The sequence below is a fragment of the Scyliorhinus canicula genome, chromosome 22 (genome assembly GCF_902713615.1).
Source record: "Scyliorhinus canicula chromosome 22, sScyCan1.1, whole genome shotgun sequence".
NCBI classification, from domain to species: Eukaryota; Metazoa; Chordata; class Chondrichthyes; order Carcharhiniformes; family Scyliorhinidae; genus Scyliorhinus; species Scyliorhinus canicula.
In genome coordinates, this window is record NC_052167.1 from 22,522,256 (window position 1) to 22,548,923 (window position 26,668).

The 26,668-nt window shown below is 50.3% G+C and overlaps 1 protein-coding gene across 1 annotated transcript; it reads left to right on the plus strand.

Moving 5' to 3' along the window:
• The first annotated feature begins 382 nt into the window (after positions 1-382).
• On the plus strand, positions 383-17,755 carry wnt8b (wingless-type MMTV integration site family, member 8b). Its single transcript, XM_038783215.1, has 6 exons — positions 383-534; positions 857-890; positions 2,200-2,338; positions 12,790-12,915; positions 13,008-13,150; positions 17,150-17,755. Exons 1-6 carry the CDS (start codon positions 464-466, stop codon positions 17,711-17,713), a joined length of 1,077 nt encoding a protein of 358 aa, XP_038639143.1. The 5' UTR covers positions 383-463; the 3' UTR covers positions 17,714-17,755.
• Positions 17,756-26,668: the final 8,913 nt, after the last annotated feature.

The window sequence follows — 26,668 nt, forward strand, 5'->3', positions numbered from 1 at the left end:
TTTCATCTCTCTGTCTCTCCCTCTCTCTGTGTCTCCCTCTGTATCTCTGTGTGTCACTTTCTGTCTATCTTTCCACCTCTGCCCATCTCTCTGACTCTATCTCTCTCCCTCTGTCTCTATCTCCCTCTCTATCTCTCTCACTCTTTCTGTCTCTCTCGGTGTCTATCTCTCTCTCTCTCTCTGTCTCTATTCCTCTGTCCGATCCTTTCTCAGCCTCGCTGTTCTCCCCGAGCCTGGAGTCTGTATCTGATCAATTCACAAACCCCCTTTCCCCACTTGAGCTGTGATTGGCTGAGCCCAGGGAGAGAAGGACAATCCGTAATTAACCAGCTAATCTGATGCTGGGATGAGAGAGGAGACTTCACTTCACATCAACCTCCTTCACACATGCTAACTTCACACAACAGAAGCTGCGAGGAACCAGCGGATTCACCTCTGCTTACTGCGATTGCCATTCTCCGGGATGATGGTTCTCCAGGACGCACTGCATTCCCTCTTAATCTTCAGCATCTACCTGAAGTTGTACCAAGCCTGGTAAGTTATGGGGGCAGAGGGAGAGACAGGGGGTTACCCCCTCTGCCCTCACACCGCCCCTCGCTACAGTACTCACCAGTCTCATTCCTCCCAGACAAAGATTCTGGGATCTTCCCGTGCCTTTTCCTCCACTGTCTCCCAGTCACATGACGGGCCCTAATATCAAAGCTTACCAGAGGAGGTGGGGTGGGAGAAACCTCGCCCGAAGCTGTTTGAAGGACTGAAGACCCACCCCAAAATCAAAAGCAGCCCCAGATATTTCCCAAGGAGAAAATTGGGACTTGTCAACACTTTAATCGTTTGGATTTTATTTCTGTTTCAGGTCAGTGAATAATTTCCTCATGACTGGTTCGAAGGTAAGAACATTGTTGATCGTCCGATTAATAACAATAAGCTTCTTTGTAACGGGTGAAGATGAACAATAATAACATTTCTTGGTGTCACAAGTAGGCTCACATTAACACTGCAATGAAGTTACTGTGAAAACGATACAAGATGCAAAGGGCTGTTTTAAGGGAGATTTACTCTGCTTCTGTCTTAATGGTAATGTTGGGATAGTTTTTTTTCCCCTTAAGGAACATCTGGAACAGTTGAACGAATCAGTTTTGCAACCCCTCCCCAACACACAAATAGACATCTCAACCGAGAAACGGGAGGGAGGCTTGAGGGTTGACCCGAGTGTAACGGTGAATTATGTTTGCATTCTAACAGTTTAGTGGCTAAACTCTCCTGAAACATGCCAAACATCTGCAGCTCCAACACATTCCCTTGAATTTAAATAACACCGTTTAAAACAGACAGGGTTTTGTGTGTGTGTGTGTGGGGGGGGGGGGGGGGGGCATAGAATTTCACCCCCTTTCTGTGGAGGTGAGTTAACTGAAATATATTTTATAAGGGTTTGGTTGGGGGTGGGGTAGATACTAGGGTGAGTTGGGTGGGTGTGTGTGTATGTGGGGGGGGGGGGGGGGGGGAATGTTTCTCCTGACTGGGGCTGTGGGGGGAATGGATGTGGGGATCACAGTCCCAGACGAAGGGCCACTTATGATTGGCAGGAGGAGAGATGTATTTGCTCAGAATGAATCCTCTACTCCAGAGGATTCTGCCCTGAGGAGAAATTGGGGACAGAGATGGGGAGAGGCAACCTGGTTGGATTTAATGCGGGGATGGAAGGAAGTATGGCCGGCACGGTAGCACAGTGGTCAGCACAATTGCTTCACGGCTCCAGGGTCCCAGGTTCGATTCCCGGCTTGGGTCACTGTCTGTGTGGAGTCTGCACGTTCTCCCCGTGTGTGTGCGTGGGTTTCCTCCGGGTGCTCCGGTTTCCTCCCACAGTCCAAAGATGTGCAGGTTAGGTGGATTGGCCATAATAAATTGCCCCTTAGTGTCCAAAATTGCCCTTGGTGTTGGGTGGGGTTACTGGGTTACAGGGATAGGGTGGAGGTGTGGGCTTGGGTAGGGTGCTCTTTCCAAGAGTCGGTGCAGACTCGATGGGCCGAATGGCCTCCTTCTGCACTGTAAATTCTATGATTAGTACAAGTTTGGAAATGTTCCTCCCTCACTAGTGAGGTGGGATTTTGGTTCTTGGTTTGGATCAGTTGGGTCTCCTGTCTGGGGGTGGGTGGGCATGTCGCGCGCTGTTTCTAATGTGCTATTTCCCTGCCCCAGGCTTATTTGATTTACTCCGGCAGTGTGGCCGCTGGCGCCCAGAGTGGCATTGAGGAATGCAAGCACCAATTCGCCTGGGATCGGTGGAACTGCCCAGAGAGAGCTCTGCAGCTCTCTACTCACAGCGGTCTGAGGAGCGGTAAGGCAGTGTCCCTCTTCAATGCAACACGACAGGCCACGCATCTCCCCCCCCTCCCCCCCCACACACACACTACCCCCCAGACACACACACACACTACCCCTCTCCCCAGACACACACACACACACTACCCCCCCCCCTCAACCCCCCCAGACACACACACACACACCCCCACTTCTCTTTGTCTCTCCATCCGTCCCCGGGACAACAAGATGTTTCCCCCTGACTCAAATCTAACCCAAGCATTCAATACAAACAGCAACTGTGCATTTATTAGACGCCCCTCCCATCCAGCGAGGGCTTCACACAGCAGACCCAACTCCACACCACTCACTGCTACTGAAGAAATAATGCTGCAAATCTCAAATACATTTGCTGGACACAGGCAGAGTTAACCTTTCCGTTGGATTGGCTTCTATGTCATGCCTGTTTTACAGATCAACACCCATTTCTCAATGGTTTGGGATTCCCCGATCTAACGGTCGCGTCTCGCCGGACGCGGATCCGTGCGAGCCGGTTAAATCACGGGAGAGGCCGGAATCGGGATCCGCGTCGGGGGCCCATCTGTTTCCGATCTAACCATCCGGCTCTAGTTGGCGGGTTCTGGAACCCACCCAGATGGAGAGAGAAACCAATAATCTCCAATTAAAGGCAGTCGGCATCTCGTTAACGGGACAGACTCCCTAACGAATGGCTTCCTGTGACCACAGCGGCTCCCCAGTGAGCGGCCGCACAGGCCCGCTTCAGCACACCTATTTTCAAATGTGAAGCCAGCACACTGGCTGCTGAGGGAATCGGAGAAGGTGAGTCGCCCCCCCTGCCCCCCCTCGAAATTGGGTATGCAGCCCAGGGGCTCTGGAGCAGCTGTCCCATGCCTGGCCGGGGGGGGGGGGGGGGGGGGCATCTGCTTACGCCGTCAAAGAAATGCTTTCGCTGATTGAAATGAAATGAATGAAAATCGCTTATTGTCACGAGTAGGCTTCAATGAAGTTACTGTGAAAAGCCCCTAGTCGCCACATTCCGGCGCCTGTTCGGGGAAGCTGGTAGGGGAATTGAACCGTGCTGCTGGCCTGCCTTGGTCTGCTTTCAAAGCCAGCGATTTAGCCCAGTGTGCTAAACCAGCCCCAGGTTTGCTGATTGCTGATGCTGCTGTTGCTGGTGTGGTGACTGCTACATGTAACTTGCACGTCACCGCGGGTTAAACACTCTGGAAGTCAAGGATGTTCAACTGCACCTTGAGGGCCAGTGGGATATGTGGATGGCAGGATTTGGTTCCGGTGAGATTGGGCGGTTAAGGAGGGGCCTGCATAGCTGCGGCTCCTGGACGGATAATGGCACCGATACAGGGAACAAGTCACAAATTAGGGCAGCACGGCGGTGCAGTGGTTAGCACTGGGACTGCGGCGCTGAGGACCCGGGTTCGAATCCCGGCCCTGGGTCACTGTCCGTGTGGAGTTTGCACGTTCTCCCCGTGCCTGCGTGGGTTTCACCCCCACAACCCAAAAAGATGTGCTGGTTAGGGGGATTGGCCACGCTAAATTGCCCCTTAACTGGGAAAAAAAAAAATTGGGTACTCTAAATTTATTTTTAAAAAAGAACAAGTCACACATTGATAGACAGATCATTTCTACGACAAAGTTCTGGACATGATAACACATTCTCAGGCTTATCCTCCATTTCTGTTCAGGAACCTGTGAGGGGGAAATACTCTGTGTTTGTCTTTTTGAGAAAATGGGCTGATATAGCTTTGTGTTGGTACCAATATGGAACTGGGACGATTCCTTGTTGTTTAATGGTTAGTGAGATATGTGGAATGTTACGCAGTTAATTTTCAAAACTTTCTTAGTGTTGGCCGTGTAACAAACAAACTATTCTCAAGTGGATTCCCGTGGGTAGACGTGCCATGTCGCAGGCGAGTGCCCCAATCAGGCTGTGAGGCCTGGACGCTCCGCCTGAACCCTGGAGAGGCCAACAGTCAAACACTCAATAACTGGGCTCCACCACAGGGGATATTCCTGCAACCAGCGAGAGCATGTGTGTGATCCGGTCCAGGTAATATTCTTAGCAGGGGTCTGGGTCCTGGTGCCCAGGGCAGTGTGCAGGGCTGTGTCCCCCAGCATACCTGGCCCATCGGATGGCAGCGTGAGAGAAGGTGGGGGACGTAAGGGTAGGGGAGGCTTGTGGGACAGGAGAGTCCCCGGGTGGAATGGGCAAACGATTGTCGGTCACTCACCCTCTCCCATTCCTTACAGATACATGATGATGATATTATGGTCCTCACGGTGCTGATGGCAGGCCAGGCGGTCAGGCGCTGGGGAAGGCAGCGGCAGTCGCGTTGACAGAGGCTCAAGGCTGCAGCACATGCGCAGGGGGCCCCCTCCACATCCTGAGGACCTGGCCGCCCATTAGGTCAGGGAGTGACCCAGAGGGGGAGGCCAGCGATGGCCCAAGGTGCACAGGCGTTGCTGGTCGTTCAAGGAGGTGTTGGTAGCATGTGCCACAGGAGGCTCCGACTCAACAAGGGGACAGTGCTGCACCAGTAACATGGCCTTGCGGACTTGGCACCACGTAGAGGAGGAGGCTATCTGCTTCCAGTGACCATCAAGGCCATTGCAGCTCTGAACTTTTACGCATCAGATTCATTCCATTGCTCGAATGGGGACTTGTCCTGCATCTCACAATCTCCAGCCCACAAGGTCATCCACAGGGCAATCCAGGAGTGTCCTTCAGCAACAGGATGTGTTCCACTCACTGAACACCCAGATCATGTGAAACCACCACCTGAGGGCCATGCACGTGTGTGCACGCTTCCCTAGGAGTGTGCATAACTGCTACACCCTGGGGCAGTCGGAATTCCTCGACGTCTTTGAGAAACATAGAACAGTACAGCACAGAACAGGCCCTTCGGCCCTCGATGTTGTGCCGAGAAATGATCACCCTACTCAAACCCACGTATCCACCCTATACCCGTAACCCAACAACCCCCCCCTTAACCTTACTTTTATTAGGACACTACGGGCAATTTAGCATGGCCAATCCACCTAACCCGCACATCTTTGGACTGTGGGAGGAAACCGGAGCACCCGGAGGAAACCCACGCACACACGGGGAGGATGTGCAGACTCCGCACAGACAGTGACCCATCCGGGAATCGAACCTGGGACCCTGGAGCTGTGAAGCATTTATGCTAACCACCATGCTACCGTGCTGCCCCAGGATTGCAGGTTGGCTCTTGGGGGATAAGGGGTACCCACCGAGGACCTGGGAGGCTCGGGAAGATTAGGCCCATGTTGCACCGTAGCACACTCCCCAGCGGGTCGCCAGCCTTGTGATGGTCTACTGTGCCCTCCGCAACCTGGCAGAGCAGCGGAGCGGCATGCTGGAGGTGGAGGAAGTGGGCCATGTGACCTTGTCTGAGGAGGAGGAGGACAAGGTAGGGCCGGACCAGGAGGGGCTGGTGGACAGGCCCGGGGGGGACTCGCGGGAGCAGTCGATGGGTGGAGGACAGGTGGGGGTGAGGGTCTGGCGTGCCCTGAGGGCCAGGGAAGCCTTCATCCATGCCCACTTCTCACAGGATGCGGCTTTGAGCATCATCTCAGCACCTTCCCACTCATCCCTCCTTCCAGACTCCCCACCCCCTCCCCCGCAACCAGTCCTCCACCCACTCATGCCACTGCTCCCGTTCCACCCTTCCAGGGCCTGGTGATCCAGGGTGATGGGTCTCTGTTGGCACTGTCAGAGGGTCAATATACAAGGCAGGAGGGTGATGATAACCCACTGGTGCTCCTCAATATTGCCATCGTCTGACTCCTGCAGGCCGCCCGTCCACAACCATCACCTGCAGGTCGTATGACTTTGGGACCCCAGATCTAGGGCCACTGTGTTGGGGGTTGCTGGGGACCCGGGAGAGCTGGTGACCGCTGTTGCTTTCCTGTAGGGAGGCTTCGGGTAGGCCTCCGGCACTCCCTTCTCCCGGACAGTGCCTGTAGGTACCTGGGGGTCACGTGGGATAGAGAGACGGCTGGAATGAGCTCCAGTGGCCCCTGTGCCATCAGGCTCTGCCAGTCCTGGTGGCTCCCCATTGTCTGTAACATGGTGTCGACGTCCTCATGAATGCTTCTCTGCAGCACGGCAGCACACTGGTTAGCACTGTGGCTTCACAGTGCCAGGGTCCCAGGTTCAATTCCCCGCTGGGTCACTGGCTGTGCGGAGTCTGCACGTCCTCCCCGTGTCTGCGTGGGTTTCCTCCGGGTGCTGCGGTTTCCTCCCACAGTCCAAATCGTGCAGGTTAGGTGGATTGGCCGTGCTAAATTGCCCTTAGTGACCAAAAAAGTTAGGAGGGGTTATTGGGTTATGTGGGGATAGGGTGGAAGTGAGGGCTTTAGTGGGTCGGTGCAGACTCGATGGGCCGAATGGCCTCCCCATGCACTGTATGTTCTATGCGACCGGGCCACACTCTGGAGTTCCTCGGAAATGTCTGCCTGTGTCTCTGACACTTCCCTCAGTGATTGGGACAGGCTCTGGCGCGCCCGGGTAACGTTCACCTGCGTCAGGGACACATTCCCTGGCAACTGAGACATGGTGTTGGGCTCATCGAAGGCCGTCACCGACTGAGCAACGCCTTGGACATCAGCACTGATGCTGCTGACCTCGTGCTCCAGGCTTTGCACTGCGGCATTGTTCGCCTTGGTGCCACGCATTGCAGGTGCCCATTGAGGCTGCACCGGCCTCAGTAAGAGCACCCTACCTCGGCCTCCCACAGCCCTATCCCTATAACCCACCTAACCTGCCAACTCACCTGCGCGGCCCGGCGGAGGTCATTGAGCCTCTTACGACCCTGGGAGGCAGCCCCCCTGTTGACACAGCTCGTGACGGCCACTGCCACTATCTCCCAGGCGGCACCGGCTGACACCGGTGGCCGACCCTCTGACCCCCCCCCCCCTCGGGGGAACAGCGTGACCCATTGCACCTCCACCATCTCCAGCAGCCGGGCCGGGTCTGCATCCCCGAAACGTGATGCAGGTCTCGGTGACGTGGCTGCGGCTGTCCCGGGTTTCCTCGGAGGGAGCGGTTTACCGTGTTGGAGGTGCACCCTCTTGTTAGCGGGGAGCTGCCGAGCACAGTCCAGGCGAATCCGCTGGGGGGACAGCCACGAAGTCCGAACTGGTGTTAGATACCGGACTCAGACTTACCGGGTCGGCCGCTTGAAGCACCCGGCACTTCCAGCTTCCAACTGCACTCAGTGATTCTCCCGTTAGATCGCGTCCATTGTACTTTAATTCAGATGTATTGTTTCCTCTCCTCTCTCTCCCCTGTGCTTCTCTCTCTCTCTCTCTCTCCCTGTGTTTCTCTCACACTCTCTCTCTCCCTGTGTTTCTCTCTCCCCCTGTGTTCTCTCTCTCTCTCCCTGTGTTTCTCTCACACTCTCTCTCCCTGTGGTTCTCTCCCTCTCTCCCTGTGTTTCACTCTCTCTCCCTCTCCCTGTGTTTTTCTCTCTCTCTCTCTCCCTGTGTTTCTCTCTCTCTCTCTCCCTGTGTTTCTCTCTCTCTCCCCCGTGTTTCTCTCCCTGTGTTTCTCTCTCTCTCTCTCTCCCTGTGTTTCTCTCTCTCTCTCCCTGTGTTTCTCTCTCTCTCTCTCCCTGTTTCACTCTCTCTCTCCCTGTGTTTCTCTCTCCCTCTCTCCCTGTGTTTCTCTCTCTCCCCGTGTCTCTCTCCCTGTGTTTCTCTCTCTCTCTCCCTGTGTTTCCCTCACACTCTCTCTCTCCCTGTGTTTTTCTCTCTCTCTCTCCCTGTGTTTCTCTCTCTCTCTCCCTGTGTTTCTCTCTCTCTCTCTCCCTGTGTTTCTCTCTCTCTCTCTCCCTGTGTTTCTCCCTCTCTCTCCCTGTGTTTCTCTCTCTCTCCCTGTGTTTCTCTCTCTCTGTCTCTGTGTTTGTCACTCCCTCTCTCTGTGATTCCCGGTCTCCCCCTCCCTCTGTTTCTATCTCCCTCCCTGTTTGCCTCTCCCTCTGTCTCTCTCACTCCTTCTGCTTCTCCCTCTCTCTCTCTCCCTGTGCGTCTCTCTCTCTCATTCTGTGTTTCTCTCTCTCCCGCTCCCTCTGTTTGTCTCCCTGTGTTTCTCTCTCTATCTCTCAATCACGCTCAGCCTCTCCCTGTGTTTCCTTTCCTCTCCCTGTGTTTCTCTTGTCTCTGTGGTGTATGTATTATGCCAATAATCCACCCTTGTATTTGTATCTGTGCTATGCTGTTGCCCTTGTGGGCTCCCCCTATGGGCCATTGTACGGCATTATCCATGGGGGAACATGTTGGGGTCTGTATGGGCTCCGCCCATGGCTCCTCCCCTTGAAGGGAGGTATAAAGAGCAGTCGACCTGTAGGCGGTTCTCAGTATTGGATCATCTTGGCCGCCATCTGCTACGCCGCTCGACGCGTACGATCAACAAGGGCAGCCATCGCGCAGCCGCCCTGGCACCTCCGACCACGCCGGCTACCCGCAACTCAGCGCGGTCACTCTGGACCAGTCGCGACCCAAGCACCTCGGGAGCTCTGTGATGACCATCCGGGTAAACGGGCACGAGAAGCAATGCCTCTTTGACTCCGGGAGCACAGAGAACTTCATTCACCTGGACATGGTAAGACGCTGCTCGCTCACAATTTTCCCAGCGCACCAAACCATCTCCCTCGCCTCTGGGTCGCACTCGGTGCAAATCCGAGGGTGCACTACCGCAACCTTAGCAATACAGGGCGCCGAGTACGCCAATTTTAAATTATATGTGCTCCCAGACCACTGCGCCCCTCTCCTATTGGGTCTAGATGTCCAATGCAACCTCAGGAGCCTCACCCTGAAGTTCAGAGGGCCCCTACCCCCACTCCATACGCAGCCTCGTAACCCTAAAAGTCGACCCTCCCCCACTCTTCGCAAACCTCACCGCTGACTGCAAACCAGTCGCCACCAGAAGCAGGCGGTACAGCATACAGGACAGGACTTTTATCAGGTCCGAGGTCCAGCGGCTCTTGCGGGAGGGAGTCATCGAGGCCAGCAATAGCCCCTGGAGAGCCCAGGTGGTGGTCATCAAGACCGGGGAAAAGAACTGGACGGTTGTAGATTACAGCCAAACCATAAACCGGTACACGGAACTCGATGCGTACCCCCTTCCCCAGATCGCAGACATGGTAAACCAGATGGCACACTACCGGGTGTTCTCCATGGTGGATCTGAAGTCTGCATACCTCCAGCCCCAACCCGCCTGGAGGACCGCCACTACACGGCTTTTTGAGGCAGACGGCCGCCTTTTCCATTTCCTCCGGGTCTCCTTTGGCGTCACGAACGGGGTTTCGGTGTTCCAAAGAACAATGGACCGAATGGTGGACCAGTACGAGCTGCGGGCCACATTTCCGTACTTGGACAATGTCACCATCTGTGGCCATGATCAGCAGGACCACGACGCCAACCTCCACAGATTTCTCCAAACCACCCAAACCCTAAACCTCACGTACAACAAGGAGAAATGCGTTTTCCGCACAACCAGACTAGCAATCCTCGGTTACGTTGTGGAAAACGGGGTTCTAGGACCTGACCCTGACCGTATGCGCCCCCTCCTGCAACTTCCCGTCCCCCACTACCCCAAGGCCCTGAAGAGGTGCCTTGGGTTCTTTTCATATTATGCCCAGTGGGTCCCCAACTATGCGGACAAAGCCCCGCCCACTAATCAAGGCCACCATCTTCCCACTGGCAACTGAGGCCCGCCAGGCCTTCAGCTGCATCAAGGCGCACATCGCCAAAGCCGCGATGTGCGCGGTGGACGTGTCCGTCCACTTCCAGGTGGAGAGCGACGCATCAGAGGTCGCTCTCGCCGCTACCCTCAATCAAGCTGGCAGACCGGTAGCGTTATTTTCGCAAATTCGGCACTCCTCAGTCGAGAAGGAGGCCCAAGCCATCGTGGAAGCCGTACGGCACTGGAGGCACTACCTCACTGGTAGGAGGTTTACCCTCGTCACCGACCAACGATCGGTAGCCTTCATGTCCGATAATACGCAGCGGGGCAAAATCAAGAACGATAAGATCTTGAGGTGGAGGATCGAACTCTCCACCTATAATTATGATATAGTATATCATCCTGGGAAGCTCAACGAGCCCCCAGATGCCTTGTTCCGTGGCACATGTGCCAGCGCGCAAGATAACCAACTAAGGGCTATCCACGATGACCTCTGCCACCCGGGGTGACCCGGCTTATCCACTATATAAAGGCCCGCAACCTGCCCGACTCCACCGAGGAGGTCAGAGCCATGACCAGGGACTGCCAGATCTGTGCGGAGTGTAAACCGCACTTCTATCGACCAGATAAGGCCCACCTGGTAAAGGCATCCCGGCCCTTTGAGCGCCTCAGTATCAATTTCAAAAGGCCCCTCCCCTCCAATAACCGCAATACATATTTCCTCAATATTATTGATGAGTTCTCCCGCTTCCCCTTTGCAATCCCTTGCCCCGACATGACTACGTCCACCATCATTAAAACCCTACATAGTGTCTTCACCCTGATTGGTTTCCCCAATTATGTCCACAGTGACCGGGGCTCATCGTTCATGAGCGACGAACTGCGTCAGTACCTGCTCAGTAAGGGCATCGCCTCGAGCAGGACTACCAGTTATAACCCCAGCGGAAACGGGCAGGTGGAGAGGGAGAACGCGACGGTCTGGAAGACCATCCTACTGTCCAGGACTCTCCCAGTTTCTCACTGGCAGGAGGTCCTCCCCAATGCGCTCCACTCTATTAGGTCCCTACTTTGCACGGCCACAAACGAGACCCCTCATGACCGCCTATTTGTTTACCCTAGAAGATCCATCTCAGGGGCCTCGCTTCCATCCTGGCTGAAGACACCGGGGCCAGTCCTACTCAGAAAGCACGTCAGGAGCCAGAAGTCCGATCCTCTGGTAGAGAGGGTCCAGCTCCTACACTCCAACCCCCAGTACGCTTATATCGAGCACCCCGATGGCCGACAGGATACGGTCTCCCTCCGGGACCTGGCGCCCGCCGGTTCCACCACCGCCACCACCGCCCCTCCACCATATCCCGCCCAACCTACCATGACCAGCGCCCCCGCCCCTATATGGCTCCCGCGCTCCCTCCTGCTCGCAAGCTCCAGAAGAGACGCTCCGGAGTCCACGTCTGTACCCGCACCAGCACCCTCACTACCGATGCCAGCACGGACGAGTTCGACACCCGGGCCAGTACCAACGCCAGAGCTTCGGCGATCACAGCGCACAATCCGTGCGCCAGACCGGCTGAACTTATGAACCTGTCATCCCCGCTGGACTTCATTTTTTAAACAGGGGGTGAATGTGGTGAATGTATTATGCATAAAGAGCAGTCGACCTGTAGGCGGTTCTCAGTATTAGTTCAGTCGCAGGCAGGCACTGTTATAAGTTGATTAAAGCCACGGTTTACTTCTACTCTTGTCTCAAGTGAATTGATGGTCGCATCAATCTCTTTCGTACTCTCTTCCTGTGTTTCTCTCTCACTCATTCCCTGTGTGTCTCTCTCTCTCGCCCTCCCTCTGTGTTTCTGTTGATTTCTCTCTCTTGCTACCTCTCTGTGTGTGTCTTTCTCTCTCTGTCTCTTTCTCTCCCTTCCCCCTCTGTTTGCTTCTCTCCCCCACCGCCCCGTTTCTCTCTCTCCCTCTCGATTCCTCTGTTTCTCTCACTCTGTACCTCTCTCTCTCTGTCGTTTCTCTCTCTCTCTGTATTTCTCTCTCTCTCTCTCGAGGCGGGATTCTCCGGTAACGGGATTCTCCGTTTCTCTGGCACCTACGCCTGGGGATTTCCTGACGACGTGTGGCTGCCCATTGGCCGGCTGGCGAGACGGAGAATCCCGCCCACGGTGTTTCTCTCTCTCTCACTCCCTGTTTTTCTCCCCCCTCCCCCTTCCCTCTCTGTTATGTAATACTGTTTTGGGATCTTTCACCTCTCTGGTTCCCTGACTCCGCCAGTGCACATCTGTCCCCATCTGTATTTCCTGCGTCTATCCAACGCCTCTGCATGTGAATCTTTCTGGTATGTTTTCTGCCAGTCTCACTCGCTGTGTCCTTGTGAGTTTTGTCTTTTTTATTCAACTCCATCATGGCAGATTATTTACGTCCATTAACCCATCTCTGTCTCGGGATGTTTCTCTTTCTGCTTCTTTCTCCATTCATTTGTTGTTTATCTCGAACAGACTATCTCAGCTTTTACCTGGGACGTATCTGTTCAGAAGGTGCTCTGTCCATTCTCAACATCTATCCACACTCACAGGGCATTGCCCCCCCCCCCCCCCTCCCCCGACATCCTTTTCTCTGTGACCCTCTGATGTGGGCTCCCCTCCGGGTCTGGGATTCGCTGTGTAACGATCACGGGCATGTTCTCTTCGGGGCCATTATTCTGTGCGGAATGTGGGCTAACAGGAATTCATTAACCCCGCCAGCGAACAGAGAAGTTGCCTTCGTCCACGCCATTAGTTCGGCCGGGGTGATGTACACGTTGACCCGAAACTGCAGCCTGGGGGACTTTGAGAACTGCGGGTGCGACGATTCACGCAACGGACAGCTGGGTAAGTGTTGGCCGCCGGTCCTCCGCGCAAGAAACTCGCTAGAGCGGCGGCGACGGCCCCAATAACGCGTGGCTCCCTTTATTTGGCTGCAGGGGGCCAGGGCTGGCTGTGGGGAGGATGCAGCGATAACGTTGGCTTTGGGGAAAGCATTTCCAAACAGTTTGTGGACGCGCTGGAGACGGGACAGGATGCCAGAGCCGCCATGAACCTGCACAACAACGAGGCTGGGAGGAAGGTAAAGATCAGACATCTCTCTCTGTCTCCGCCCCTCCTCCTCCTCCAGGTACCAAGCCCTAAGGGCCTTGCCAATCATGGACGTCCCTCGGATTGTTCCATAATTACATAATCCCTACAGTGCTCTGCCCTTTTCTTCTGTAGCGGACGGGAAACTCTCCCACTCTTACCCCCTGCCGTTAGACATTTAGAATATCCAATTCTTATTTTTCCAAGGGGCAATTTAGTGTGGCCAATCCACCTACCCTGCGCATCTTTTTGGGTTGTGGGGGTGAGACCCACGCAGACACGGTGTCATGTGCGGGTCCCTTTAAGAAAGGTTTGGCCTCTTATATGTGACTTGTAGCACGGCTTCAGTGATGTCACTTTGTGGGCGGAGCTGGGCTGTGGCTTTCGGGTGTGAGGGGGTTTAGTGTTTGGGTTTCAGTTTCCTTTGGTTGCTTTGGACCGCAGAAGGAAGAAGAAGTTTTTTCCCTGTTTTTCTCTGTTCTCATTTTAAAAGCTGTTCCAGTGAAAAGCACATTGGGTGCGGCAAACGGCCGTGGTAATTTTAAAGATTGAATTGTTTTCTGGAAGGAGTTTGAAACTGCTGGGTGGAACTGGATCAGAATCTCAGGGAAAGGACCAGTCCCAGTCAAGTGAGAATACAGTGTGCTGGACCTTGAAAGGAGTTTTGGTTTATTGGATTTTGTTATTGAATTGGAACAGTTAAGGGGGAATTCATTAAGTGTTATGTACATAGATTACTGCAGCTGTTGTGTTGTCTTTATGTTTGCAATTTATAAAAAATTCTTATTGTGTTTATATATCTATGTTAACTAAATTTTTAGAATAAACCTTGTTTTGATTAAAGCGCCTCAGAGGTCTGATGAATCACACCTGAAGCAAAGGCTTTTGTGCTCATCCTAGCCAAATTCAAGTCAAGTGAACTTCATAACACACTTTGGAGTTTTTAAACCCTTAACAAATTGGAGGCTCATGTGATAAAAGTGGTTGGGTTGGATTAGTGAATTAATTGACAGTGAGGAGAGAGCATCTTTGTATTTGCTTTTCAGGTGTTGTATCCCAGCAGTTTTAGTAAGGAGTGTGTTGTGGGCAATGGCTCGTTCAGTGGCTCAGACGTTTTTGGGGGGGGTGGAGAAGTCACACGCGGTACCTTACAAGTGGTGTATAAAACAAGGCTTTTAATATTGGCAAAAACATTGCAGTTAACATTGCCTGACAAAGTACGGAAAGAAGAGGTAATTGTGGCGGTAGCTAAGCATTTAAAATTGCCCGAGACACAGTCAGAATCATTGGAACTGGCAAGAAATTAATTACAGATTAAGCAGCTTGAACATGAAAAAGAATTAAAGCTGCTTGAATTACAGATCAGGGCACAAGAAAAGGAGAGAGAGGCAAAAGAGAAGGAAAGAATAGCCATCGCAGAACAAAAAGAGAGAAAACGGAAACAGAGAACAACAGGGAAAATACTTCTTTTCCTTCTGCAGTTCAAAGCGACCAAACAAAAACTGAAACCAAAAACAAACCCCCTCTCACCTGACAGCCACAGCCCAGCTCCACCCACAAAATGACATCACTGAAGCCATGCTACAAGTCACATGATAAGAGACTGAACCTTTCTCTTTTTTTGTCTTTTTTTTCAATTTAGAGTACCCAATTCATTTTTTCCAGTTAAGGGGCAATTTAGCGTGGTCAATCGACCTACCCTGCACATCTTTGGGCTGTGGGGGTGAAACCCACGCAAACAGGGGGGGAATGTGCAAACTCCACACGGACGGTGACCCAGAGCCGGGATCGAACCTGGGACCTCGGCGCCACCGTGCTGCCCCCAAACCTTTCTCAAAGGGACCTGCACATGACAACGGGAAGAATGTGCAAAATCCTGGGGCTGGGATCAAACCCGCGTCCGCGGCACCGTGAGGCAGCAGAGCTAACCACTGTGCGACCTGTGCCGCACAAGCCGTTAGGTATATTCCCTCCCTCCACCAAAGACACACAGCGGCAGCCGTGTGTACCATCTACAAGGTGCACTGCAGCAACTCACCAAGGCTCCTTTGACAGCACCTCCCAAACCCATGACCACTACCATCTATAAGGACAAGGGCAGCAGATACCTGGGGAACCCTACCACCTGGAGGTTCCTCCTCCAAGTCACTCACCATCCCTACTGGGAAATATATCGGCCGTTCCTTCACTGTCGCTGGGTCAAAATCCTGGAACTCCCTCCCTAACAGCACGGTGGGTGTACCCACACCTCATGGACTACAGTGGCTCAAGAAGCCGACTCACTACCACCTTCTCCAGGGCAATTAGGGATGGGCAACAAATGCTGGTCAAGCCAGTGAAGCCCACATCGCAGGATCAAAGTGATATTCTGAACTCTCTTTGTTAAACTCTTTATATCTGGACTAATCTAATGATTTATTAGTAATAATAAACTTTGTAACATAAAAAGGACAGACATTTATATGAACAATGGTTACACTCCTCAGTTCTTCTCTAATAACACCTGGAAGTTCAGATTAAAAATGCTGAATTTAAAATATTTTGCGCCACACATTCTGTTTAACTGAACTATGTACTAGTCCAGCTTTATTTGGTACCATTAAACCATTATTGAATGGCCTTAATCACCTTCACCATGGAAAAAAACCTTTGATGGGCAAACCATAAGATATAGGAGCAGAATTAGGCCACTTGGCCCATCGAGTCTGCTCCGCCATTCAATCGTGGCTGATATTTTTCTCATCCCCATTCTCCTGCCTTCTCCCCATAACCCCTGATCCCCATAAAGACGAGACCCAGCTCTAATGTATCAATAAATGTATTTGCCTAGTTCCCCAAGTCAGGGGACAACTGTATGTACCCCTCTGAAGTGCATGATGGCAATTCTGCTTGTCTGGCTGGCTCTTTCCCCTTCAATATTCATTCCTCTTCCACGTCACTTAAATAGATAACTCTGGTTACTCTCAGCTGATGGTTTGTGATAGGTTTAAGGTGATTGGTAGAAGGATTAGAGGAAACACGAGGAAAAGCGTTCACCCAGAGAGGTGGGACTGGTGGGCTACTGGGATTCGCTGCCTAAATTGGTGTTTTGAGATTGGCTGAAACGCTGAACTCATCCGAAAAGTACCTGGATCTGCATCTGAAATGCTGAAACCTGCAAGGGTACAGACCAGGTGCTGGATAATGGGATTAACGTCAGTGGCTAGTTTCTTTTTAATGGCACGATGGGCCGAATGGCCTCTTTTTGCGCGGTAATATTTCCATGGGAGCTTTCTGCGTACAGATTGGCCACCCGGTTGCCCCACATTACAACAGTGACTGCACTCCCCATGTATTCCGTAGAAACATAGACTCCCTACAGTGCAGAAGGAGGCCATTCGGCCCTTCGGGCCTGCACCGACCCTCTGAAAGAGCACCCGGTCCAGGCCCACTCCCCCACCCTATCCTCTTAGTCTCACCTAACCCGGACATCTTTGGACTGTGGGAGGAAACCGGAGCACCGGGAGGAAACCCACGCAGACACGGGGAGAACGCGCAGACTCCGCACAAGACAGTGACCCAAGCCGGGAATCGAACCCGGGACCCTTGCGCTGTGAGGCAGCAGTGCTAACCACCGTACCACCACGGCTGCAAAGGGCCTTGTGGAGCTCGGGATAGCCATGATGTGGAGATGCCGGCGTTGGACTGGGGTGAGCACAGTAAGAAGGCTTACAACACCAGGTTAAAGCCCAACAGGTTTATTTCAAACACGAGCTTTCGGAGCACTGCTCCTTCCTCAGGCTCCTTCCTTCACCTGAGGAAGGAGCAGTGCTCCGAAGGCTAGTGATTTGAAACAAACTTGTTGGACTTTAACCTGATGTAAGACTTCGTACTGAGCCTGGGATAGTGAGAGGGGCTCCAATCGCGCCCCTCCTCTTTCTGCCACATGAATTTATCGGATAGATGGTAAATTTGAACATATATATTTGAATGTACAATCTTTATTTTCCAGGCAGTTAAAGGCACGATGAAGCGAACCTGTAAGTGTCACGGTGTGTCTGGGAGCTGCACCACGCAGACCTGCTGGCTTCAGCTGCCCGAGTTCCGGGAGGTGGGCACCTACCTGAAGGAGAAGTACCACAGGGCGCTGAAAATCAACCTGCTGAAGGGGGCGGGCAACAGCGCGGCCAGCCGGGGGGCGGTGCCCGAGAGCTTCAGCGCCGCCCCCAAGAAGGAGCTGGTGCACCTGGAGGACTCGCCGGACTACTGCCTGGAGAACAAGACCCTGGGGCTGCCGGGGACGGAGGGGCGCGAGTGCGTGAAGAAGGGCAGGCAGCTGGGCAAGTGGGAGAAGCGGAGCTGCCGGAGGCTGTGCGGGGACTGCGGGCTGGCCGTGGGCGAGAGGCGGGCCCAGGTGCTGAGCAGCTGCCACTGCAAGTTCCACTGGTGCTGCGCTGTGAAGTGCGAGCAGTGCCGGAAAACCATCACCAAATACTTCTGCCTGAAGGTGGAGAAAAAGTCCAGGAACCAGAGCGGCTCAAAGAGGAAAGACGCCCGCCTTGGGCGGAGGCACTAAAGGGGCCAAATCTCACCTTGAACTGAACCAGTGACAATGAGCCAAGACTTATTATACCTATTTTTAAAATGCACCCCCCCCCCCCCCCCGCCCCCCCCACTTCATGGCCTCCGGGTTAGCAAAGTCAGAGGTAGATGTTTAAAAATAAATGATGTGGTGGCAGCACGGTGGCGCAGTGGGTTAGCACTGCTGCCTCACGGCGCCGAGGTCCCAGTTCGATCCCGGCTCTGGGTCACTGTCCGTGTGGAGTTTGCACATTCTCCCCGTGTTTGCGTGGGTTTCGCCCCCGCAACCCAAAAGATGTGCAGGGTGGGTGGATTGGCCAGGCTAAATTGCCCCTTAATTGGAAAAAAATGAATTGGATACTCTAAATTTCGTTTTTAAAAAAAAAAAAGAAATGATGTGGAGATGCCGGCGTTGGACTGGGGTGGGCACAGTAAGAAGTCTTACACCAGGTTAAAGTCCAACAGGTTTGTTTCAAATCACTCGCTTTCGGAGCACTGCTCCTTCCTCAGGTGAACCTGAGGAAGGAGCAGTGCTCCGAAAGCGAGTGATTTGAAACAAACCTGTTGGACTTTAACCTGGCGTTGTAAGACTTCTTACTTTAAAAAGAAAAGCACTGGACTCCTTTTGTGAAGATGGACCGACCGTATTTTATTTTATATTTGAGATGTTGCAAGATATCTCACTTCTCAGAGAGAGAGCAGCACACTGAGACAGCGCAGTTCCTGGTGATGTAGCAGGGTTCCCAGCAGAGTAAATCCTACACTAATAGTGTCCTTAAAACCAAATTATCCTCTTATTGCTACTCTGAGATTGGCAGTTTAGAACCTTCATCCCGCATTCTCACGTTAATATGTTTTCCTCGTTTGTCTTTTCTCCAGGTTTTCTCTCTCCAAGTTCCCCACCCCCCCCCCCCCCCCCCCCAGCTCCTCCACTTTAGCTTATTTTAAAAAAAGACTTGCATTTATATAGTGCCCTTCACGTCCTCAGGTTGTTCTCGAGTGCATGACAGCCATGGGGGTCCTCTGCCAGTTTCATTGTGGTGCAGGGTGGCGTACTGGCGGGCGGGGTTCAATCGCCCTCTTGGAGGGGGGGGGGGCGCTATGGGTGTGTAGGACAGGGGTGGTGCCTGGGGTACGGTGGTGGTGATCCACCCTGGCTAGCCTGGGGGATTGGGGGGGGGGGGGGTTACCCATCCTTGCCCAACACTGCCTACCAGTCCACCTGGCATGGGGGTGTGGGAGGGTGATCGGTGGGAGGGGGGTTGGTGTCAGGGGCACGGGAGTGGCAGTGATGCACCCTGGCCGCCCTGAGGAGGTTCGTGCAGCTTCTTCCTGCACTGCTGGCCGGGCCTGGCGGTGGGGCCCCACAGCGCCCGCGGCCTCTGCCACCTGCGCCCTGGCCCGTGGGTAGCAGCCGCCTTCCCACCCCGGGAAGCAGGGTGTTCCAATTCCCCTCCGCGGCATCCAACAAGGTCTCCGGCTCGCCATCAGCGAACCTCGGCGCCGCTCTTTGGAGTGGCATCGTCTTGGCTGGAATGAGAGTGAGTGGGGCGCTCGTATCCGGCTGCAGCTTGTCAGGATCTCGAGTGCCAATCCCGACGACGGCGAATCACACACCAGCGTTCATTGGAATCGCACTAGTTCCACGTGGCGCCAGTGCGAGCCCATCGGCAAGTCCTGAAACGCTCCAAGACCGGCGTCGATATCAGGATGGTAGAAAACCACTGATTCCGTCCCGCCGTTAGTCTCCAGAACGGAGAATCCAGCCCATTGTCTCTCACCCTCTCCCTCTCCCTCTCTTTGCTGGTTTCCATCTGGATCTGTGGACGTTGCGGAATTCACTACAGGAAGAACTACCCGGAACCTTTATCCAACCATTAGTTGCAGCAACACCTGGCACCTTTGTGTTGCCTTCATTAACAAACCCCACTAAAGGGTAAGTGGGCTCAATTGAATTGGCCTGGATGTTAGAATGGAACATATCTGCTGTCTCCATGGTTGCATCCTGTTCCAGTGTTCTGGCTGGAAGTGAGTATTTTCGACGTTCCTTCCTGGAGTCATGCCCACAACAATTACTTGCCAGAGACTGTCCACCCAGCTTGGGAGTTTTGGAACTGTTACCGTGTTCTGTAACTCGCAGAATGGCAGGAATTATGCTCGCACTCCAAAGCTGGATGTTTCTCACAAGAGGTCCATCCACTGAATGGATTACAGTGATTAATGCGCCTGCAATGTTCTGACAGGCGATGCCAGTTGGCGATCCTCCCCAGCACTAGGACACACTCCGAATACCCCCTCACCGCCCCATCAGTTGATATTCCACACGGATAAAGGCCCCAATCCAGGAAGGCCTTTGCGAAGTGGCACTAATCCCACCCTGAAAGGTTTTATTCTCTGTCAACCAATCTATAGCAGATAGCCCTGGAAATAATATAGTCTGAGGTAATTATCATCCCGTTTATTCATTAGCGGAGCAGAATTGGGGAGAGGCTGCACAGGGAATGCTGATGGGCCACAAAATGAAAAATATCAAAACGGGATTTCACTGTGCTCTGTTTAAAACAAAATTTAGGAACCTGAGTAGGTTATTCAGGCACTCAAGCCTGGCTTGCCATTTACTTAGATCATGATTAATCATTGTTTAGGCTCCATGTTAAATTCTTTGCTTCCACCTCATACCCTTGGCTAACAAATAGTTTCGGTTTTCAACTAACTTGCAATGTAGATTCCCAGGCGAACCCTCGGGAGGACAGGGGTCCTGCACGGCAACTGGAGGGATCTGAATTCAATTAATTAATCCGGAATCGAAAACCAGTCCCAGTAACGATGACAATGAAACTATCATCGATGGCTGTAAAAACGTAACTGGTTCACCAATGGCCCTTTAGGGGAGGAAATCTGCCGTCCTTACCCTGGCCTGGCTTACATGTGACTCCAGACCCCACAGCAACGTGGCTGATTCTTAACTGCTCCCTGAAATGACCGGGCAAGACACTCAGTTCGAGGGCATTTAGAGATGGGCAACAAATGGATGTCCACATTCCATGAAAGAAGAAAAAAAAGCATTCTTCTATCTCAACACCACACTCCCGCCCTCTCTCCTTGACACCTTTCAGAGTCGACAAATTTCCTTCATGAATATATTCAGTGACTTGGCCTCCACAGCCTTCTGTGGTAGAGAATTCCACAGGCTCACCATCCTCTGAGTGAAGAGATTTCTCTTCATCTCAGTACTAAATGGCCTATCCAGTATCCTGTCCCCTTGTTCTAGACCCCCCAGCCAGGCCTCATTCTTGTATCCAGTATGCCCTTTTCAGAATTTTATACGTTTCAATGACCTCTCATTCGTCCAGTGAATACAGGTCTAGTCTGATTGAAGTGAGGCTTCTTATATGGCGGAGGTTGTTGCTTAAGGAGAGCGATGATTTTAGCAGCGGAGGTGGACACCCCCTCTTAGGAATGGTTGGGCCTTGAGTTCAGGTTATATTAGAACTGGTGCCAGAGGGGCAGCACGGTGGCCTAGTGGTTAGCACAACCGCCTCACGGCGCTGAGGTCCCAGGTTCGATCCCGGCTCTGGGTCACTGTCCGTGTGGAGTTTGCACATTCTCCCCGTGTCTGCGTGGGTTTCGCCCCCACAACCCAAAAATGTGCAGAGTAGGTGGATTGGCCACGCTAAAATTGCCCCTTAATTGGAAAAAATAATTGGGTAATCTAAATTTATATAAAAAAAAAGAACTGGTGCCAGATGTGTACAGAGCTCAGTTGGTCGATGCTCTGGTTCGTGATGCAAAGGGACGGCAACAGCGCTGGTTCAAGTCCCGTACTGGCTGAGGTTATTCATGAAGGCTCTGCCTTCTCAACCTTGCCACTCGCCTGAGGTGTGCTGATCCTCAGGTTAAATCACCACCAGTCAGCTCCGCCCCCCCCCTCAAAGGGGAAAGCACCTGGGATTATGGCGACTTTATTTTATTTTACAGCCCAGCTACCAAATTAGCTCTCCACGTGCGGCGTTAACCAGCGTCTAAGGGAAAAATCTTAATATCTCTAAATCCTGGACATTTGATTTGACACAGCTTAGACCTGTCAGTTTCCCCAGTTCATGTGAGGTGTAATTACCGCAAAAAAAATGAAGCTGAATGCATACTCCAATCTTTCTGCTTGAAAAGCGACAGAACCCAAATAACCAGCTCAAAATCCTGACCCGCTGATGATGTTACAACGGTACAGGAAACACAATGGTGTTGAAATCTTTAGAGGTTCTGCTGTAAGACAATTTAATTGTATTAGACCCAGAAACATTAAGCACTTTGTACATCGTTAATTTATTGCACCGTGAGATCCGGACGTTTTATTTTGGCGCGTTGGGATCTGGTAGATTCTCAATGTTAGTGTTTTTCGTCGTTGTTAAGTGTAGCCATTGTGCCATTTTGTAATTAAAGAGTACTTGATCTTGCTCCCTTGTGGACATGGGACCCGGTTACCTCAATCTCTGGCTGCAGTTATTTACAGATTTGAGCTCGGTCTCTCATGCATAGAATCCCTACAGTGCAGAAGGAGGCCATTCGGCCCTTCGGGTCTGCATCGACCCCCCCCCCCCTCCCCGCGCGGACGGAGCACCCCACCCACCCCCTGCCTTGTAACCCCACCTGAGCTGTAGGTGTGGGTGCAGAGTGAGACTCTGAGATGGGTCGGCTAGATGTCTGCAACTATTATGATTGAACCCAAGAAACTAAAGAGGGGCTGGTTTAGCACACTCGACTAAATCGCTGGCTTTTACAGCAGACCAAGCAGGCCAGCAGCACGGTTCGATTCCCGTACCAGCCTCCCCGGACAGGCGCCGGAATGTGGCGACTAGGGGCTTTTCACAGTAACTTCATTGAAGCCTACTCGTGACAATAAGCGATTTTCATTCATTAAAAGAGCCAGCCCCTTAAAGGAATACCACCTTAAACAAACAAAACACGAATGAGACATAAAAACATCAAACTGAAATGTGACTTAAAGGGGCCGATGCCACAGCCCAAACCCTGCAGTGCCCACAGGGTACGGAAGGCCCCCACAGAGCTTCTGGACACCCCATGCTCTCCCTCCAGGGACACCTGGGAGCGAAGGTAGCCGTGGGTAATGGGGCAGTCAGGTTGGATGGCACGCTTCTGCCTGGACCTGTTTACGGCAAGTTTGGCCAGGTGCAGGTTCACAAGGAGGGCCTCCTCCCTCCACACCCCTCTCTCAGTAGATCAGGAGCGTGGCAAAACTGCAACGAAAGGGTTTTCAAAAAACTGGAAAACGGGTGCAGCCTAAAACAACTTACACCCGCCAGGGATGTCTGCATTCGGCCGCGTGCCACGGTTCCAGCTGGCAAGCTTTAAATCAATCACAATGTTTTTTGCTTGGTTTGTGTGAGCACATATAACCCAGCAAATAAACGGGACGGATGGCATTCAGGAAAGTCATAAACATTAATGCCAGCCCCGTGCCCTTGGCTAATTTGGATCCCAGGGCACTTGAAGCACTCGCTTTAAGACCAAAATTTTATAATGTATACAACAATGTGACAATCCTTGGCTGATGGTGTGGACAAATTGGACCGATGGTGGGATATATACGGTTACTCTTTTTGTTCTGAGCACTGACGAGATTGATGTTTACACACTGGGGCACGTCCCCGACTCCTCTGCCAATTCAGGTTTTTAATATTTATCATCTTTATTGTCACAAGTAGGCTTACATTAACATTGCAATGAAGTTACTGTGAAAATCCCCTAGTCGCCACATTCCGGCGCCTGTTCGGGTACACGGAGGGAGAATTCAGAATGTCCAATTCATCTAACAGAACGTCTTTCGGGACTTGTAGGAAGAAACCGGAGCACCCGGAGGAAACCCACGCACACACGGGGAGAACGTGCAGACTCCGCACAGACAGTGACCCAAGCCGGGAATCGAACCTGGCATCCTGGAGCTGTGAAGCAACACTGCACACCACTGTGTGACCCTGTTTCCCTGCGCGGCACTTTGGGCAGCATGGTAGCACAAGTGGCTAGCACTGTGGCTTAACAGGTTCGATTCCCCACTGGGTCACTGTCTGTGCGGAGTCTGCACGTTCTCCCGCGTCTGCGTGGGTTTCCTCCGGGTGCTCCGGTTTCCTCCCACAAGTCCCGAAAGACGTGCAGGTGAGGTGGATTGGCCATGCTAAATTGCCCTTAGTGTCCAAAAAGATTAGGAGGGGTTATTGGGTTACGGGGATAGGGTGGAAGTGAGGGTTTAAGTGGGTCGGTGCAGACTCGATGGGCGAATGGCCTCCTTCTGCACTGTATGTTCTATGTAGATATAAAAACCCTAAAGTCAATCCTGGCCGCACAGAATCTAACCCCATTTGCGCAAATCGACTCTCCAACTGGCCCATGATCCAAATTTCCCATTGGAAGATTCTTCATCTGTTTGACAGAACGGGCCAGGGATTTTTAATGAGAAGAATACCCTGTATTCTCCTCCTGTGTTTATTAGTTCATCAAACACTATCGAGACGCGAATAACCCCTCTCAGTATTGTGTGGCATTGTTAGGTAGATAGAATAGCATTCGTGCTGGGCTCAAAATATAAATAAATGAGCAATACACATTATTCCACTATATGTTATATATACCGACACAACAGACAGTGACATTTGAATTCAATACAAATCTGGAATTAAAAGAGCATGAAACCATTATCGATTGTCGGTAAAACCCATCTGGTTCACTGTTGTCATTTACAGAAGAAAATCTGCCATCCTTACCTGGTCTGGCCCACAAATCACTCCAGACCCACAGCAATGTGATTCACTATTAACTGCCCCCTCTCGGGAAATTAAGGGGGGGGGGGCAATGAATGATGGCACAGCCTGTGACACAGGCACCCTAAGAATGAATAAAAAAGAAGAGAAAATGGTAAAATAAAGGACTTATATATAATAATACCACACACTATTAATATATACAATAAAGGAATATATAATTATATATAATAACACACCAATAATATACACCATAAGAGCACACTGTACGTATATACACAATAAGAACACACTATAATTATATACACAATACGAGCACACTATAATTTTATGCACAATAAGAACACACTATAATTATAATCACAATAAGAGCACACTATAATTATATACACATTAAGAACACTATAAATATAAACACAATAAGAACACACTATAATTATATGCACAATAAGGGCACACTATAATTATATACACAATAAGAGAACACTATAATTATATACACAATAAGAACACACTATAATTATATACACAAGAGCACACTATAATTATATACACAATAAGAGCACACTATAATTTATACACAATAAGAGAACACTATAATTATATACACAATAAGAGAACACTATAATTATATACACAATAAGAGCACACTAATTATATACACAATAGGAGCACACTATAATTATATGCACAATAAGAGAACACTATAATTATATACACAATAGGAGCACACTATAATTATATGCACAATAAGTGCACACTATAATTATATACACAATAGGAGCACACTATAATTATATACACAATAGGAGCACACTATAATTATATACACAATAAGAACACACTATAATTATATACACAAAAGCACACTATAATTATATACACAATGAGAGCACACTATAATTATACACACAATAAGAGCACACTGGAATTATATACACAATAAGAACACACTATAATTATATGCACAATAAGAGCGCACTAATTATATACACAATAAGAGCACACTATAATTATATACACAATAAGAACACACTATAATTATAAACACAATAAGAACACTATAATTATATACACAATAAGAACACACTATAATTGTAATCACAATAAGAGCACACTTATTATATACACAATAAGAACACTCTATAATTATAAACACAATAAGAACACACTATAATTATATACACAATAAGAGCACACTAATTATATACACAATAAGAACACACTATAATTATATACACAATAAGAGCACACTATAATTATATACACAATAGGAGCACACTATAATTATATACACAATAAAAGCACACTATGATTATATGCACAATAAGAGCACACTATAATTATATACAAAATAAGAGCACACTATAATTATATACACAAGAGCACACTATAATTACATACACAATGAGAGCACAGTATAATTACACACACAATAAGAGCACACTGGAATTATATACACAATAAGAACACACTATAATTATATGCACAATAAGAGCACACTAATTATATACACAATAAGTGCACACTATAATTATATACACAATAAGAACACACTATAATTATATACACAATAAGAACACACTATAATTATAAACACAATAAGAACACACTATAATTATATACACAATAAGAGCACACTATAATTATATACACAATAAGAACACACTATAATTATATACACAATAAAAGCACACTATAATTATATACACAATAGGAGCACAATATAATTATATACACAATAAAAGCACACTATAATTATATACACAATAAAAGCACACTATAATTATATACACAATAAAAGCACACTATAATTATATACACAATAAGAACACACTATAATGATATACACAATAAAAGCACACTATAATTATATACACAATAAAAGCACACTATAATTATATACACCATAAGAGCACACTATAATTATATACACAATAAGAGAACACTAATTATATACACAATAAATGAACACTATAATTACATACACAATAAGAGCACACTAATTATATACACAATAAGAGCACACTATAATTATATACACGATAAGAGCACACTATAATTATATACACAATAGGAGCACACTATAATTATATGCACAATAAGAGCACACTATAATTATATACACAATAGGAGCACACTATAATTATATGCACAATAAGAGCACACTATAATTA